At 33.7% G+C, this 19,143-nt stretch overlaps 1 protein-coding gene across 3 annotated transcripts in view; it reads left to right on the forward strand.

The window, feature by feature from the left end:
* LOC123547561 (AT-rich interactive domain-containing protein 5B-like) overlaps positions 1–19,143 on the forward strand; it is a 41,618-nt gene that overhangs the window by 14,409 nt on the left and 8,066 nt on the right. The window contains exons 4-12 of one of the 3 annotated variants that reach the window (XM_045334754.2): positions 5,410–5,652; positions 6,652–6,779; positions 7,945–8,098; positions 8,293–8,345; positions 9,635–9,732; positions 13,069–13,231; positions 14,656–14,799; positions 15,648–15,761; positions 17,648–18,763. In XM_045334754.2, coding sequence (XP_045190689.2) covers positions 5,410–5,652; positions 6,652–6,779; positions 7,945–8,098; positions 8,293–8,345; positions 9,635–9,732; positions 13,069–13,231; positions 14,656–14,799; positions 15,648–15,761; positions 17,648–18,763 — 2,213 coding nt within the window. Of the gene's footprint in view, positions 1–5,409; positions 5,653–6,651; positions 6,780–7,944; positions 8,099–8,292; positions 8,346–9,634; positions 9,733–9,851; positions 9,950–13,068; positions 13,232–14,655; positions 14,800–15,647; positions 15,762–17,647; positions 18,764–19,143 lie in introns of all 3 variants that reach the window. The other 2 variants (XM_045334755.2, XM_045334756.2) reach the window with 2 other exon arrangements.

Consider the following 19,143-nt stretch of genomic DNA (forward strand, 5'->3'; position numbering starts at 1 on the left):
TTTTACATATCATAAATTGCCTTTCAATTGAAAACATTATACAACAATGTTATACAAAGATGCAGTGTGAAAATAGAATGTGTTGCATTTATTGACAATAATTTTATTCATATTTCCTTTGCTAATTTTAATAGATAATATTTTGTAATGGTATTTACATGTATATAATTGTATATAGATGCAAGATGATGATCTGGCACTTAACAGTACTTGTGATAATTTGGCATTTAATGGCTATGGACAAGTTTTAAGGCATGGTAAATTTAAAGCGATAATTTGGCATTTAATGGCAATGGACAAGTTTTAAGGCATGGTAAATTTAAAGCGATATTTTGGCATTTAATGGCAATGGACAAGTTTTAAGGCATGGTAAATTTAAAGCGATAATTTGGCATTTAATGGCAATGGACAAGTTTTAAGGCATGGTAAATTTAAAGCGATAATTTGGCATTTAATGGCAATGGACAAGTTTTAAGGCATGGTAAATTTAAAGCGATATTTTGGCATTTAATGGCAATGGACAAGTTTTAAGGCATGGTAAATTTAAAGCGATATTTTGGCATTTAATGGCAATGGACAAGTTTTAAGGCATGGTAAATTTAAAGCGATATTTTGGCATTTAATGGCAATTGACAAGTTTTAAGGCATGATGAATTTAAAGTGATATTTTGGCATTTAATGGTAGCTGGAAAGTCTTAAGACACAGTGAATTTAAAGTGAGTATTTGACATTTAACTGTGCTGAAAAAGTCTTCAAGACAGGGTAAATTTAAAGTGATTGTTTGACATTTAATTGTATTATGTAGGAAAAGTCATTTAATGGTTCTGGGAAAGGCATGCATTTAGTGGTATTTGGAAAGGCATTTAGTGGTACTTGGAAAGATTTAACATAATCAGTATTTAAATTAATGCCACAGGGAAAGTTTTTAGAAAGGGTAAATTAAAGTTTCAGATTGGCATATAATTCTTGAGAAAGGATAGATCTTAAATGATAATTTGGCATACAACAGTTCTTGAAAAAGTCTGAATGAATAGTAAATCTTAAATTGGTGTTTAACAGTATGGGGAAAGTATAAAGAAAGTTAAAGTGTGATACTTCTGTATTGAAAGGTTCGGGGAAAGTCTGCAGAAAGGATATTGAGTGACTTTTGGTATTTACTGGCACTTTGTGTAGGTCTCAAGAACAAGTAGATCTTAAACTACATTTTGGCATTTATTAGTACCTGGGATTGTCTAAGAAATCTTCAGTGATAATTGAATAATCCTGCATCATTACCTTTCCTGTCTTTTCCTGTATATTTCATTGTTATTTTAACTTATTTTATAATGTATACAAAACGTCAAATTATCATTTTAGATCTATATTATGTGTCTGTATAGAGGTATGCCAGTTACCTCTCATATTTAATTGTTGCAAATAATTCTGATTTTATCTTCAAATATCTATAATGGTGTGATATCTATTATCAATATTTTCATTTAGACAGCAAAAAGAGAGAGAGAGAGAGAGAGAGAGAGAGAGAGAAATATGTACATGAAATTTTGACTTTGTCATGGATTCTTATAGAGGTTAAGATAGTAACAGCTGTTGATGCAGAAATCAAGATAAAATTGATCTTAAACTTCATGAATGCCAGAGATATGCAAATAAAGTAAATTTGCATATGCAAGCAATACATGCAAACAACATATTTTCAAAATTTATCAGTCATGCTACATTTATTCTTTACTGGATGATTTATTATTTTATATTTGGTTTTCACAGACTTGTAAAGAATTCACTGAAAAATGCTGTTACAAAAGATGTTAATCAAACAGTAACATTTAAGCATTGTACTTTCATATATTCTGGTAAGAAGATATGCAATATTGTAACAGGAAACTGCATTATTTCAAGTACTTTTGTTTCCTGTTTATACATATATATTTCAGAAATAGTTACGTTGATTTCAGTCACAAAATGTTCCTGTTTGGTGGGCGGTTTTTTCTTCCTAAAGATTTTTCAGATGAATTAATATTAGTATAACTTTACAATGTTTTTTTTTTCCACCTTCATTTATTGGATGAAATATGTATTTAAAATTTTCAAATTTCATCAGATTTTTTTTGTAACCGTTGCATTATAGATCTAGATTAATTAAAATGGGTTTACCGGTAATACTTTCCTTGTGATTATTTATAAAGCTAAATATTTTCCGTATATGTATGTGATTAAGCGTGATGAAACAATAAAATTTGTATAACCGCCGAAACACTTTTTATTATAACTATTATTATTATTATGCTAGGTTTCTAATAAAATCTCTGTAGATTGTTTTGTAATATTAGATATTTTATTACTGCATTACACAGTCACACCTAATGAAATGTAATATGAACCTTCTGTTTGTTGATAATATGCAAAGTTATTAAATAAACAGTATACACATGTTAAAGAAGATTTGGTAGCGAATTAAGTTCTGTGCCCTCTTTTTATTCATTTCATTCGTATTTCTGCTTGCAAATATGTATGACAAAATTTGGCATATAATTATCATGTAGAATTGCTTAATACATAGTGCCTTGGTATGTTGCTGCTGCTGCTGATGATGATGGTGATGATAATGATTAGGATGATGATGATGAAAACAGAGAATCTTTTCATCTTTTTTCTGGTCATTAATGTATATTTCAAAATTTTAATAAGACTTTGTCGCTAGAGATATTTGTAAAAAATGTGTTTTGTTTATATTCATACATTGTAGAAACATATATCTTTCATTTTTAAGTTGCATAAAAAAACTTTTGAAAGCAAGTAAGTAATGTATCCTGCCATATATGTAAAAATCATGAAATTTAGCCCGATAAATTACATGCAAGGAGTATTAATTTATTCAGCCTATAATTTTCATTTTCTTTTATCGTATTTATTTTTGCTTCATAAAGAGATCTTGTTATTGTCATTCATCAACAAATGAAATACTATCTCTTTATTTGATAAACATGCAGACGACATTCATGACCGAAAATATCTGGCGAATAAATCATCGTACACAATTTAACATATTGTATTTAATTAGTCTTCACTTAAGTGCATTTAATACGTGTCTAACATTTTAATCATAGTATTTGTTGACCAATGTTTAAAATTAATTTTTAACTCACTTTACGTGACATGCAAAGTACATGTATAGTAGTTTTGTCACATGTATAGGAAGTTTAACACACCATAAACGACTGTTAAAGACAGAGATTAATTTCCTCGATTTCAAGGCCATTATTGTTATCATGTCTCAACAAAGAAATGTTATTGACACGGCACGCTAGTATACACGTACTGGTTAATTTGTCGTATTTTCATTTCTGGTTACCTCCAGTCAATTTTTCTTTTGTTTACGAATTAGCTTAAATGTTTATATTAAATACGGAATGACTTAAACGTTAACAGCTGTTAATGTCTTTAAGTAATCGATCAGTCTGTTTGATTTATTGAGTAAATCTTCCTTTTTTTCATAGTTCATTAAGTCAACTTTCATTAGATATGCAGATAAAGAATGTGAAAAGGTTTTATTTGTAGTGCAGTAATTTTTTGTGAAATGTTTAATTTTTTTTTTTTTAGAAAATAGGCCCGCCAAAAAGGCTAAAACCGCAATTTAAATAATGTGACTTTAGGTGGTGGACCCGTAATGCCACTTGACAATTTTTGTGCAATTACATATTTACTTTAACCTATTCGGCATTCTTCGGTTGCAAATGTAGCTGAACATGCACATGACTTTCCGTAAAATCGGGAGAAATTGTCAGTTGTTATTATGTGTTCAGTACCTTAAAATTATGAAGGATGATCAACAGTCGTTACAACATTAACTCCTGAAATTTTATACTTTCATTTCTTTTCGATGAATTAAGAAATTAAATGGGGCTTTCAATCTTTGAATAATGAAGCGTTATTAAGCTTTAGCCTGCTGGCGGCAAGTTATTCTGCCTTTGCGACCAGTGCAGACCAAGATCAGGCTGCACATCCATGCAGGCTGATCATGGTCTGCACTGTTCCCTATTCAGTCAGTAAATTTCCACTGAACACCCCTTCGAATAATAAATGGTATTGCCCAAATTGAATGATAGACCAGTGCATTTTAGAAATTTAGCAGGGTGAAGGTTAAAAAAAATCACACACAACATCAGCATTTAGATAATGAAATCAAATAAAGAAATAAATACATGTGGTGATATTCATATTTACAAATATAAAATATTTTAAGGCGGTATTTTTATCTGAAACTAAAGATCATTTTACTGCTTGTATTAACACTGATAACAGCATAACAAAGTTTATGTGAAATTTGACCCCATCTTTATGTAAATGGATACAAAATACGACTTCATAATGTGACTTTTCAATGAATAAATTTTGACATTATACATTTTCAATGATGCATATTATAATGTTATCAAATTGCCACTTAATTGTACACAATTATAATGTAAAATATTGTATTATACAAGGGCATATCTCCTAAATTCAGGAAATTGATAAAGAATTATATCATTGAAATTTTCAAATTATAATGAGGCAATTATGCATGTATATAAAGGATATAAAGGGAAGCAAATCAAAACCGGTTTTGCTGTTTTGAAATTTAGTGCAAGATGATTTACTTCCCTTTCATATTTATTTCTTTTGGTCTTATCCTGCATTTTTTATCTTTTGATTAGAATGTATTATTTAACAATAATGTAATGTTTATACACCAAATCTAATAAAGGCACTATAATAGATCCAGTGTATATTGTACTCGCACAAATTTGCAGGCTGTGAGGGAGCAGATGTGAGGGTAAGGAGAGGATAGAGGAATCATATTTTGAACTCATTCAAACCAAATCTGCTTTTAGTTTGCTTTGTTGTGTTCTATACTTAAACAAGACTTTCTCAAAGATTTTATTTTCTATCACAACAACAGTTTTTGTGCTATATGGCGACTGTAAAAAGTCTCCCCATACTTGGACTCAGAGAGTCATTGTCGCTATATTTTGTGGTCTCTTGGAATCACAGAAAACTGTCAATTTTATCGTAACAGAGTTCTGCTAAAATTGTTGTTAGAGGGTTTGAGAGGTGTTGCACATTTATTAGCTGTCATGAGCTGACTTCTGTCACGCTGAACCTGCTTTTATTTTGCTTACTTCCAAAGGATCTTCTTACAGATTTCATTGAGTAAAATTTGTCTGCCTTCTCCGCACTCCCATACATTTTACATTTTATATTATTCAGCAGGTCAGACAGTGTGTTAAGTTACAGTTAATTAAAGTCATGAAAACTTGATTCTGCAGTCATAAATATCTAAATATACAAATATAACATGAATATCAAATGATTTATGCTTCTGCAGTGCATGTACTTTGTTTGTTAGCTGGTCAATATTTCTGTCTTCAGAGGCCAAGGAGAAATTTGAAGATAGTTCGCCAGATGTCGTGATAATGACGTATCCAAGATACTGCCGATACCGGTGCATGTTAAAACGTCTGGAAAATTGTGAGGACAAATGGCTACACAAAACACTCGTCTGTGCCCTTGGAGGATTTTCCTCTTTAAAGGAAAACAATAGGGTTTACTTCTGCAAGAACATATTTGAACACGCCGACCTTGATGATTTCGAACTTAGATGTGATCATCTAGGTAAAAGACAATAGTCAATTTTTTATCTCTCAATCAGATATTTACATTGTATGTATGAAACAGAGCTGAATGTAAAATAAGTGAAAACATTATATTCACAGTCATGTAGAGAAGGTTAGATCAGTTGATAGAGTGCAGTGCAAAGAGAAGTTCCCAAGTTTCTGTCCCAGAATCATTTGGGACAGTCAATAGTTACTTTTTAAGAACAAGTCAGTTCTTGAATGGAGTTTAGGCCCTGTTTTCATGAAAATACTTAACTTTGTTAATGGACTTAAGTAGATCTATGTTTCTTTGCTAAAGTTAATAAACAAGTATTTTCGTGAAATCTGGGCTAGAAACACTGGTTAGGTTATCATAACTGAAATACTGTTCAAATACAATGTTAAATTTAACCCGACCGCTTAGCTCAATAGGGAGAGTTCGATCCTCGGAGAGATTGTATGTTCTCCTTGACACTTTGATAAAAGACATTGTGTCTGAAATCATTCATTCACTCACCTCTTATTTATGTGGGGAAGTTGGCAGTTACTTGCGGAGAACAGGTTTGTACTGGTACAGAATCCAGGAACACTGGTTAGGTTAACTGTCCGCCATTACATAACTGAAATACTGTTGAAAAACGGCGATAAATGCAAAACATAATTTAAATCAATTCAAATACATTTCCTTCCAATACCATTTATATATGTTGATTACAAAGTTGTGTTAGAAAAACAAATAATATGGCATCGTAGCCTTTAAGAAATTCATTCTGTAATATGATTTAAGAAACATCTTAAAGTGCTGTGAAAAATTTTGTATAACTGAAACTGAATAACATTATAGTTACTTCTGCAAAATAAGTTTATATATAATGCTTCTTTGTATGTGCTACATACTTTGCTTTTGCAGATGTAGTTATCATTTAATAGTACTGATAATGACAGTTGCTCTTACTATATTGTCATATCATTTTATCAGTATATTTTTACAAATACCAGTATGTGTAATGATTTGTAGCTCCAAACTTGAAAGGGCGGCCACGCAAGCGTAAAGGATCAAAACGTGACCCTAATGACTCATCAGATGATAGCAGCAGTTCATCAAGTTTTTCAGCCCAACCTGAGACAGCAGCCAACAAAGTCAGGGTAAGTTTCTCAGCCCAACTTTAAACAGTTAACAGTGGCCAACAAAGTCAGGGTAAGTTTCTCAGCCCAACGTTAAACAGTGGCAAACAAAGTCAGGGTAAGTTTCTCAGCCCAACGTTAAACAGTGGCCAACAAAATCAGGGTAAGTTTCTCAGCCCAACCTTAAACAGTGGCCAACAGTCAGGGTAAGTTTCTCAGCCCAACGTTAAACAGTGGCCAACAAAGTCAGGGTAAGTTTCTCAGCCCAACGTTAAACAGTGGCCAACAAAGTCAGGGTAAGTTTCTCAGCCCAACGTTAAACAGTGGCCAACAAAGTCAGGGTTCTCATCTCAACCTTAAACAGTGGCCAACAGTCAGGGTAAGTTTCTCAGCCAGACCTGAGACAGCTGCAAACAGTCTGGATAAGTTTTTCAGCCAGACCTGAGACAGCAGCAAACAGTCAGGATAAGTTTCTCAGCAAGACCTGAAACAGTAGCAAACAGTCAGGATAAGTTTCTAAGCCAGACCTGAAACAGCAGCAAACAGTCAAGATAAGTTTCTCAGCCAGAAATGAGACAACAGCAAACAGTCAGGATAAGTTTCTTAGCCAGACCTGAAACAACAGCAAACAGCCAGGATAAGTTTCTCAGCCAGACCTGAGACAACAGCAGACAGTCAGGATAAGTTTCTTAGCCATGCCCCAAACAGCACCAAACAAATTCAGGGTAAGTTTCGCAACCCAACATGAGACGGCGGCCAGCAAAGTCAGTTCAGGTTTCTTAGCCCAAGCCTGAAACAGCAGTCCCAACTCAGTCAGGGTAAGTTTCTCAGCCAACCTGAAATGGCTGCCAACAAAGTACGGTTAAGAATAGAGTTTCTCTTTGGGTTTTTGGTAGCAAAGCTGAAAGTCTTTATAAATAATGCTTGTACGAGTCAAAAACAGAACATGCAGTGGCAAAGCTATTCTAAGACAGAACTTCATATAGAAGGTAGGCCTCGCCTCCCACTTTAAATAAGGTTCTGCAGCAGTGCTTTCTAAGTCTGGCTACATCCCTGACCTTTATAGCCAAGACAGAAATTAAAGATTGGCATATTTTTTGATGGTACAATTTTACATGTATTTCTTTGAATGCACACGTTAGCTGTTTTTACTATTCTAAAATTATCAGTATATTTAAAATTTCAGACTGGATCCAGGGCTACACCATTAAGGAATGGTTTCAGAATTGATAAAATAAATGTTAGCAAAGATGAGCAGGCTTTTCTCATAGAACTCCACAAATATATGAAGAGCAGAAACACACCCATTGGAAGGATTCCAAGTCTAGGATTTAAACAAAGTAAGTTTGAAAATGTTAATGCTAGAGTTCCTTTCAATTTTTGATTGACTATAGATTGTTATAAAATAAAAAAAAATGAGTAAATATTTGCTAAATTTTGTTTTTATGATGTTTTCATGAAAATAAATTATCACGAAAACTAGGATTTTAATTACAGTGTAAGCCTAGAATAAATCTCTTAATTTCTATTACAGTTGACTTGTTCCAGTTTTATTCTCTGGCTGAGGAGATAGGGGGATATGAACAGGTATATAACTTTTATTTTACTTACGAGCATATGGTCTGAAGCAAAGGTTTGTTTATTTGAGGTCTAATGCCATCATTCTAAAATGTTTCAGTTCATTTGTCATTATGTTAGCCAGCCTGCCCACAGAGCTCAATAGGGGGAGCACAGATCTATGGATGGCAGGGTTTTGAGTTTGAACCCCAGCCAAGGCGTATGTTCTCCGTGACGATGTGGTAAAAGACACTGTGCCTGAAATCATTCTTCCTCCATCTCGGATTCATGTGGGGAAGTTGGAATTTACTTGCAGAGAACAGAAATGTATTGGTACAGAATGCAGGAACACTGGTTAGGTTAACTGTCTGCCATTACATAACTGAAATACTGTTGAAAAATGGCATTAATCCCAAAACAAAAACAAAATTATGTTAACATGAAATCTGTACAAGTACAATGTGTAAATTTGTTCTTCTCCAGTAACTGACTACTTTCCACATGACGCAACAGTAGATATTGAATGACCAGACAAGTCTCTTTCATATTATCAGGGAAAATTGTCAGTATTCTGTGTAATTGAACTTGTAACCAATAAATTGGTAGAGCTGTATGGATCAAAGAATAATACGGAATTTTTGTATTTGTAAGGGGACGTTGGGGCAGTTATTTCTTTACTCTATAACAAACATTACCTCGAAGGAAAGCATTGTAAAGATGGCCTACTGCAATTGAACATTTTGTGTTAAAATGCCTGTGGGAGCAGAAGTTGAAAATAGTCCGAACAACCATATACATTGGGAGAAGTGCTGGAACCATACTTTTCAATGTTTTAAGTCTGAAACTTAGGTTTTAGAAAGGCATATATTCAGTTTTCTATAACTTTGTATAGATGAAAATTTGCAGACCTGTCAGTGGTTGCAATAAATCTGTTCATGTAAAGTTTTATCAAAATCTGTTTAAATTTAAAAAGTGACAGAGCAAGAAGAAAATTTAGCAATTTAAGTGTAAGACTCAGTTTCTCAGAGTCCAAACATGGATAGATATGGGCCCTCCTGAAAAAAGTCATTGATTGTGGATAGTATAAATTGTTGGAACTTTATCCACAGTAGATGTTATAGTTAATGTTTAATCTTTACTGTAAAGGGAGACAACTGCATGAGTTTGAGAATGTTACTTTACAGAGGCTTTGCTGTATATTAAAAGAAAACATTATGAACTGTAGTTGGTCTGCAACAAAATTATTTTTAAAATTTCGAGAGAAGATAATTTTTCAGTCTCTTAAGATTATGTGAAGCATTCAACAAGTTTATTTACAGATATCAATGAAACGAATGTGGAAACATTTATATGACAAACTTGGTGGGAACCCAGGATTTACGAGTGCTGCTACATGCACGCGGAGGCATTATGAAAAGTAGGTTTGAAGCGGCACACATACGTTTCTGTATATTTTCTTTTCCTGTTGTTTTTTTCCTCTCTGTTTCTGTTGTACTGCTGTTGTTTTTCAATTTTATTGTGTTGTGGAATTTCTAGATTACTGCTAAACGTTTGTGGAAGAATATTTATGACGCCCTTGGAGGGAACCCTGGAAGTACAAGTGCCGCTACTTACACGAGACGGCATTACGAGAAGTATGTGGCCAGGCTAAGTTTCTCGTGCATGCAGAGCCCACACATATGCATGACTGTGTTTGATTTTATACACAGTGTTTGTGAATGCATTATGGTTATGGAATAGCTCTTTAGATGCATGTTTGTCCCTGCATATATGTTTCTACTTAATATTTTTTATGGTTCAGAAGGATTAAAGAAAAAGAATGTTTTGCTTACGTAAAGAACATCTTTAAGACAAGCAGATTGAAATTTCTAGGCAGGCTGCCTTTGTTCCGTCTTTAAGCATTTTGAGTAGGAACACAAACGTTACAACTAAGACTGGCAAATGTTTTTACATACATTTGCACCTTATTTTTAAGCGAAAGAAGTAGGATTTTAGTCATCAAATGGCAAAAAAGCAATTTTAGAGTCTCTTACTTAATTTTGAATATCTTCTTCCTTTCTTAGTCATTTAAGACTTTTATTTAAAGTTATTTTCAACTTGGAAATTAAATTAAAATGCTGAATTGATAGTTTAGATGTGAGCTTCTGCAATTATCATAGTCTTGTGTTGCACTTTGTTTGAGTAGTTAGGTCATTTTAGAGTTATGCTTATTGTTTGCATGTATTTGAATTAAATTCGTGAGAAGTCTGATGAGCTTGATTAAAAGAAAAGGTGAATTAGGACTGAAACAATAAAGATCCAATATTTGAGACCAAACTCTCGTGACTGTATTTCCCCTCTTAAACAAGCAGCTTTGGGACCGGATGAGAAGTTCAGTTTCAGGTTAAAAGGTGTTTTTTTTTTGTTTTGTTATTTCAATTTTATGAATTTATTTGGACCACAACAGGTTTCAGTTTTGAGGGGTTTCCACATTTCAGGGAGTCAGATTTTTAAGGGCTATCGAAAATAAGGGGTCAGTTTTGAGGGGTTTCCACATGTCAGGGAGTTAGTTTTTAGGGGCTTTCACTTTTCAAGGAATCCATTTTGATGGATTTCCACATTTCAGGGAGTCTGGTTTTAAGGGTTTCCATATTTCAGGGAGTCAGTGTTTAGGGGTTTCCATATATCAGGGGATCAGCTTTGAGGAGTTTTCATATTTCAGGGAGTCAGTGGTTAGGTTTTTCCATATTTCAGGGAATCCATTTTGAGGGGTTTCCACATTTCAGGGAATCAGTTTTGAGGGGTTTCAGTTTTTTAGAGGGTCCATCTTAAAATGATTTTCACATTTCAGGGAGTCAGTTTTTAGGGGTTTCCATACTCAGGGAGTCAGTTTTGAGGGGTTTCCATATTCCAGGGTGTCATTTTTTGAGGGGTTTCCATATTTCAAGGAGTCAGATTTTTAGGGGCTTTCACTTTTGAGGGAGTCAGTTTTGAGGGGGTTTCACATTTCAGAGAGTCCATTTTAGAAGGGTTTTCACATTTCAGGAAGTCAGTTTTGAGGGTTCCATATTTCAGGGAGTTAGTTTTTAAGACATTTTTCATGGGTCATTTTTAGGGGTTTAGTTTTAAGAAGGTTTCAACTTTTTTGGAAGTAAATTTTAGAGTAGTTTCACTGTAATTCCTCATACTTGTGAAATTTCAGTTTTTGTCATCTATATATCATCATTAAGAAGATTTTGCAAAATCTATAGGCTTGTAAAATGTATTATAGTAGGAGTTGGATATGCATGGTGTTAAGGTTTAGCAAAAAATATTAGTGCACAAACTTGTTTGATTATTTCCGTATACATTTGCATATTATATGCTTATAATATAATAGACAAGTGTGTATTTTATACTGTTTCCTGACACATTGTACTGGTAGTGGATGCTTTACAGAAGTGCTATATATAGGAATATACAGCATGTTGGTTGGAAATGCTTTGAATTATAGTCACACCTGTATTAAGCAGGCAGCCAAGTGAGTGTCACCATCTGGCTGCTTGAGACAGGTTGCTGCTTAAGTATCAATTACAACAAAATGCCAGGTTTGGAAGTAAGCTGACATGGCTGCTTAATGCAGGTGGCTGCTAAGGCAAATAAAGCTGTATTCAATCAGTCCACAAATTCCATTATTTTCCAACTTTTTTCTAGAGATTTTCTATATTTTTCAGGACCTCCTAATTTCTTTGTATATGACTTTAATTTGAATAATTTTTGTATATTTGTTTTTGTTTATGAGGTTATCCATTAGATATTTGCAGATATTTTCAACTTCAATATATGTTTAAGGTATAAAGAGATTTGTCATTTGACCAAAGCTTTATGAAAATGGCAGTTAAATGATTAACTTTTATCTTGCCTTTTAACTTGACAAGTGAGATATAAGAGAACTTTGTGATTGATAGTTTAATTTATTCAATTATTACATTTTTATAAACACAAAAACTGACTAATTATTGTTTTCTGCATAAAAAAGCCTGTATTTTTGACAAAATTCTCATATATTTTTGTAAAAGAAATCACAATGTCATATTTTCTCCAATATTTTTGGGGGATGGCAATTGATTGCCTGATAATTTTGTCAAATTCCTCATAATTATGTTTTTATAAAAAAAAATCCCATTTTTTGAAGTTTTTTTGGGGACGGAAATCAATTGCCTGATTATTTTGTCCCTGGCTGGCTCATGGGTCTGTAGACTTCCAGTCAAAGACTGAATCAACATAGAACTTATATATATTACTATACAGTCAGGTATATATACTTCAGTGTCATGAACTTTGTAATGCATAGACATTACATTCACGTTTGTTGAAGAAGCGCATTTACAAACCATTTTTGACTTACAAAAAATTAGTAGAAACAAAAATGAGTAAGAAACTGTGAAATTACCATTTATTTCATCTTTGAAATTTGAAGTCCATGCATTCATCTCCACATGAGATAGATATTTTGGCTAAGACCAGAAAATTTCATGCAAACAAAATTAACTGATTTTACAGTATGTTTTTGTCACTTATATTCTCATGTGAGTGAAATTTATGACTTGCTGTTTAATGTTTAATCCACCTAAATTTGTGAATTGAAGCTTTATTTTGCAAAGATTCATTTATAAACTATACACTTTTCTGAAAGTCTAAGAGGGTGGTATTGAGATCATTTTTAATTTCGAAATATCTTTAGTAGTGTCAATTTTATGGCCAAAAAATGTGTATTTCTGCCTTCATTTCACAGGCTGCTTCTGCCATTTGAGCGTTACAAGAACGGCAAAGAATTCAAGCCAATACAGCATAAAAAGAAGAAGTTCAGATTGGAGAATAACGTATTTTTATCAGAGAAGTTTAAGGTCAATAAACAGCCAGAAATCACTGATGTCAAGGTCAAAAGTGAAACAAAGGTAGGAGAGTATTTTTTAAAGAAAATAATGAGAAATGTAAATGTCATACTTCACATTGATACATTTTATGTTTGACTTAGATGGACAGAACATTAATTAGTATTGCTTGATACAAGAATCGGATCTATAAGAAGGTTCTTTTGAAACATAGAATGCAACAAAGCAAAATATTATTTGAGTCTATTCAGTTAAAGATAAATGTAATATGGGGGCCTCCATGGCCTAGTGGTTTAGGGTGCCGATTTCAAATCACTTGCCCATCATCAATGTTGGTGTGAGCCTCACTCTGGGCATTTAATTCTTCCTGTGAAGAAGATCCTGCTGACATACGGAAGGTCTTTGGTTCTACCCTACTCGTGATGAAGTAATGCACGGATGGGCATCTGGGTTCTTCCTCCACCATCAAAAGCTGGAAAGTCACCATATGACTTTTAATTGTGTCAGTGTGACGTTAAACCCAACAAAAACAATGTATAACACCTCTTATACCTTTAAGCACCAGGTTATGCGTAACTTAATTGTAAAAGAATATAGAATGGAATCCATAATCCCAAAGGACAAGAAATAACAACACTTCAGTTGAAGTATGAGGAAGCTTCCACGTCCACCACATGTCAGAGGTTGCTGTTGTGAAGGTTTATCAAATCTGTAAGAAGTGCTTTGTAAAGATAGAACATAAACAGCAGACCAGGTTTGATTTGAGTCTGTTACATATAGTGAAATGTGCAGCACACCTTTCATCCATTTGCACAGATTAAAGCAGACATGTGTTATAAAAGAAGATTAAATGGACTGTATGTACCCAAAAGACTAGAAATAAAAACTTGAGTCCAGAACCCAAAGGACTAGAAATGAAAACTGAGTACTGAACCCAAAGGACTAGAAATAAAAACTAAGTCTAGAAACCAAAAGACTAGAAACAAAAACTGAGTCCAGAACCCAAAGGACTAGAAATAAAATCTGAGTCCATGTATGGGGAGGCTTTAAATGAATGTCACAGGGCAGTTTTGTTGGTATGGTCAAATGTGTGTTGTTAGCTGAAAAGTCACCAGTACTGTTTTACCAAGGGAACAAATTTAATACTGACTCAATTGTTAAGTCAAACTGAAATCAAGTCCTATATTAACTGAAATAGAGTCTGTTTCTTCATGTGGATTGTTTAAGTACATTTGTATACAAGATTGTAAAATTCAATGCAGTAAGTATCCAACTCTGAAGTCCATCCTGTTAAGTACTGTTTGCCAGAAATTATCTGAAATTATGTCCTGTCAGTCTTGTCAATATATTTGATTAAAATTTTCTGATCCAAATGTTTGCTTGTATAAATAGTTTTCCTAGTTAGAATAGTAATATACCAAGCCACTAAAACAATGCTATTTACATGAAAGTACTTGATTGAAGACATAATTTTTAATATTTTACAGATAAAAACAGAGACAAAAGTGATGTCTGAAATGAAACCACTGGAGAATGGTAAAGCAGAAATGGCAAATAACAAAGAAAAGGTTGATGTCAAAGATAAAGCTCTTATCATTAAACAGGAAATAGAGAAAATGAAAATGAGAAAGGTATTTGTTTCATCACATTATGAAACTGTTCAGTTTTGTGAGCATAAAATTTAGGGACTTCATCCAAATACTGTGAAACAATTAATATTTGTGAGGGACTAATTCTTGTGGATATTGTGGTTGACTCGAAAAGCCAACCCGCTTAGCTCAATAGGAATAGCGCAGATCTACAAATTGTGGGGTCATGAGTTCGATCCCCGGGTGGGGCGTATGTTCTCCATGAGAATTTGATAAAGAGTCATTGTTTCTAGAAGCATTCGTCCTCCCAACTCAAGTTGTCTGTTACTTGCAGAGAACAAGCTAGTACTGGTACAGAATCCAAAAAGGCTGGTTAGGTTAACTGCTGGCCGTTACGTAACTGAAATACTTTTGAAAAACAGCGTTAAACCCAAAACAAAAAAAGTGGTGGACTCCTCCAACATCAAAAGCTTAAAAGTCAACATAAAACTTATAGTTGTGTAAATGTGATGTTAAACTGAACCAAACAAAAACCAAAAAACAAAAACAGATACACTCACTAGACATTATTTTAAGGTGATAGTGATAGAACCTTTCAGCCTACAGAGGTGGTGGGCAAGTAAATTAAAGTCAGTTAACTTAACCACTTGCCCAATGAGACCTTAAATGTTGTATCAGTTTAAAAATATTGTTTCAGTTATTGTAAAAAATTTTAACATTTATGTAAAACATAAATTATTGGTAGTGCAAGAAACTAAAACTATGCAGATGCAATTTAGATAACAGGATTCAAACAAATGGAATGTATGAAAATTTTAACATCTGTTGAAACTTTTTCTAGTGATATATCACTTTTAAATCTTTATAAATGTACTGTCCATGCTTTTAAGGATGCTCGTAAACATGGTACATCTATCATGAATAAAACAAATACAAAACTTACTGGTACACTGGAAAAAAAGAGATCTTCTGACGAGTGTAAGAAACCACGATGGGGAGAAAAGGTGAGCCATGTGGTCATGGTATCCTAGTGAGTGGTGTGCAAATGCTTAAACCATGTTACCTTGATTATTCAAGTGCTTTATCTGTGTAATCAGATTTCTTTTGTAAGTGCTTTTTGTGTGATTCCTAGGTAAAATGGACTTGACCATGGTGCCATGGTTACAATTTCATTATTTAAACGCTCATTACATGGTGACCTGAGCAAGCGCTATGTCCATTTTTCCTGGGTTACCTTGTTGCTTAGAGCAAAGTCTTAATCTTTAATGCCATGGTAATATAGTTATTTCTGCTAATGCATTATTCTTGTTGCCATGGTAATCTAGGCTTATTCGTATTTCCATGGTGATCTTTTTTCTGCAAATGCTTAATCCTTGTTGCCATGATAATCTTATGATTTCTGGAAATGCTTATTCCTTTTTTGCCATGGTAAGTTTGTGATTTCTGCAATTGTGTCATCCCTGTTGCTATGGCAATATAGTTATTTTGGCAAAAGGTGTAATTTTGCAAATGGTTGTTGCCATGTTAATGGAGTATTTTTTTTCGAATTCTTAAATCATTGTTGCCATATGAATCTTGTTATATCTGCAAACGCTTTTTCCTTGTTGCCATGGTAATCAATTGGCTTATGCGTAGTGCTTCATTCATGCCACTGACATTTTTATCCATCGTTTTGTGAACAATCTCATGCTTTTGTCAGCTTCATTTATTCATCAGTTGTTTTAGCTTCTAACGCCACCCTTTCTTTTAAACATTTTTTTCAACTCTGCATAATACTGCTAGGGTCCATATTCAGCATCATATATGAACTTAATAATGAATTCGCATTGGCTGTAATGACCCCTCATTGCAACAACACCACAGTTTACTTTGATACTGAAAACCTCTTCATGAAATGATGATATTGCATAGTTTCTTAGACTTGCTGTCCATATAAAATTCATGTCTTGAATTATATTTCACTTAATTTTAAACAGTTACAGAGTTTTAAGGTGTGTAATGTGATCGGTGCACCAGATTAGATAATAGCAGGTTATAATACTTCAAATTGAAGAGTAAAAATAACTTCTTAAATTATGAAATCTGTGAAAAGATCCTCTGGAAGCATAGAATGCAACCAAGAAACATAATAGCAGACTCAGTTTGACTGAGTATGCAGTATTCTATTACAGTAAAAATGAGTTTTCTTCATGATTCCAAAGGACCAGAAAATACAACAATTCTGAGTTCAAGCTGTTAATGGTACAAAACATACAGATGTATCAGTTGTCCATTTGACTGTTTTCAAATATAAGTATAAGAAGAATGAGTCAGAGAGAATGGATGACTTTTGGTCTGCCTTTATACTGGTTTTTCTTTACAACTCATTTGCTTTCATATATTCTTCAGAACAGATTGTAAGGACATTTTTTTCAGGTTTCTGTTTAACTTTCATTTTCCGTTTGTCGTTTAGAACTGTTTATAAATGTGTTTGTTTAATAGCTACTTGTTAATACACTTTATAAACATATATAAGAATTTTATCTTACTCAACACTGCTGTAAGCAAGTGAAGTTCTGAATAGTTTGGTTTTTGTACTCTTAGATAAACTTTGAAGTACCAGACAAACCAGAATCCTATTATATTTTTGCTAGGAAGTCTACCTGCAATGATTGTTTTATTGAAATTGTCACACGTTTTTGTTAACTCGCATTGTATTTAACATTTTCTTTGAGGTTTCTTCTTGGACATAATGTACATAATTGTCAACACCAAAATGTAATTTTGGTAGTTTTTGGATATAGCAATGTTGTTTAAAAAGTCAAGAGATGTTTACTTTACTTTTAGCTCATATTGGAATTTAGGGCAGAGTTATTCAAACTTTTAATGCATACTTTATTTATATTTACAGGGGCGTAGACCATCTGGTGGTCAGAAAACAGTGAGAGAACTCCTGCATCAGAATGGTCAGGATTCTGGTGAAGCTACTGATGGAAATAATACAGAGAAAGTCACAGATCAGAAACAGAAAAATGTAATCGAAAGAGAAGAGGGAAAAATTGTTGAGAAATCTGACAATAGAGAAACAACTGTACCAAGCATGCCACCAGTGTTGCACACACCTACTCCACAAGTTGACACAAAATCCTTACCCCCACAGCCCATTTTACCAAGCATAAATGCACCGCGACCCATGTTTTATCCACAGTTGATTCCAGTAGGCGGAGCAATCAGAAATATGACTCCAATTGGAATGCCATTTATGATTGGGCCTCAGTTTGGCTTTCAGACTGTATCCAATCAAATGCAAACAATGCAAGCCATAGGTAGCGCTCCCGGTGTTAAAGAGGAGAAACCACTAAATGCATTAAACAAACTTGTATCAGAGCAAAGCGCCGGACCAAGTGTTAACAGGAATGCCATACCATCTCATCCAGGCAAGAATAACCCTCCTCCACATATCACACCTCCATCTGCACACAGTTCTCAAATCACTTCAAATGGACCTTTAATATCCCCACAAAGTGGTCCCCAAGCACATCGACCTATCACCCCGGCTCATTCACACAACAGTAAACGGCAATATCCATATCCTGACACAAATAGAAATCACCCTACATACTCATCCAACTATAGTGCAAGAGATGTGAAAAAAGAACCAGTCAACGATTTAGATCTCAAGAGACAAAAGTTGCATGGATCTCAGGAAAAACCGTACCAGCCTGGTACAAATGAATTTGAAATGCCAGTGCTGGACTTGAGTATGAAAACATTACGAGCACAGGAAGCAAGGCACCAGAGAGGAGAATCTTTATTGTTTAATACTAGTTTTAACAAAGAGAATAGGACTGCTTCAAAGGCAGATTCCTGTGATTCACCCCAGGATTTGTCATTGAAGTCAAAAACTAATTCAAATGGTAACGAAAGACAACCAAATGTTCATAAAAGTGTTCCGTTAAATATCCCATTCCCACGTTTACCTACTGTTCCTACCCATGCCAAGATAGAGGAAGAAGTTAGAAAAGATGTAAGTATTTTTGTAAAAGTTGCGTTTATATCATTGGTTTACTGTCGTTCTCATCAGTACTGCTGTTGTTTTAACAGTCTGTAAAAAAAGTTATCTGCACATATTTGCAATGTCTTCACATAGAATACATGTAGAGGCATTGTATTATTTTGTTTCTAATTATTGTAGATTTAGGAGGCTGCGTTTGGAATGTGTTTTTATCTGTTGGATCTTAATCATTGTTTTCAGTGAATCTTATTCTCAGGGTTAGGACATTGTTTTAAATTCACCCTTGTTAGTCATTTTTAAATGCCATCGTTTGCAAAAGATAATGTTTTCCATGTTTAGGTTGTAATCTGCACATCAGATAATATAAAATTAACAGAGAAATGTTTTGTAAC

Source organism: Mercenaria mercenaria, chromosome 9 (assembly GCF_021730395.1).
Source record: "Mercenaria mercenaria strain notata chromosome 9, MADL_Memer_1, whole genome shotgun sequence".
NCBI lineage: Eukaryota > Metazoa > Mollusca > Bivalvia > Venerida > Veneridae > Mercenaria > Mercenaria mercenaria.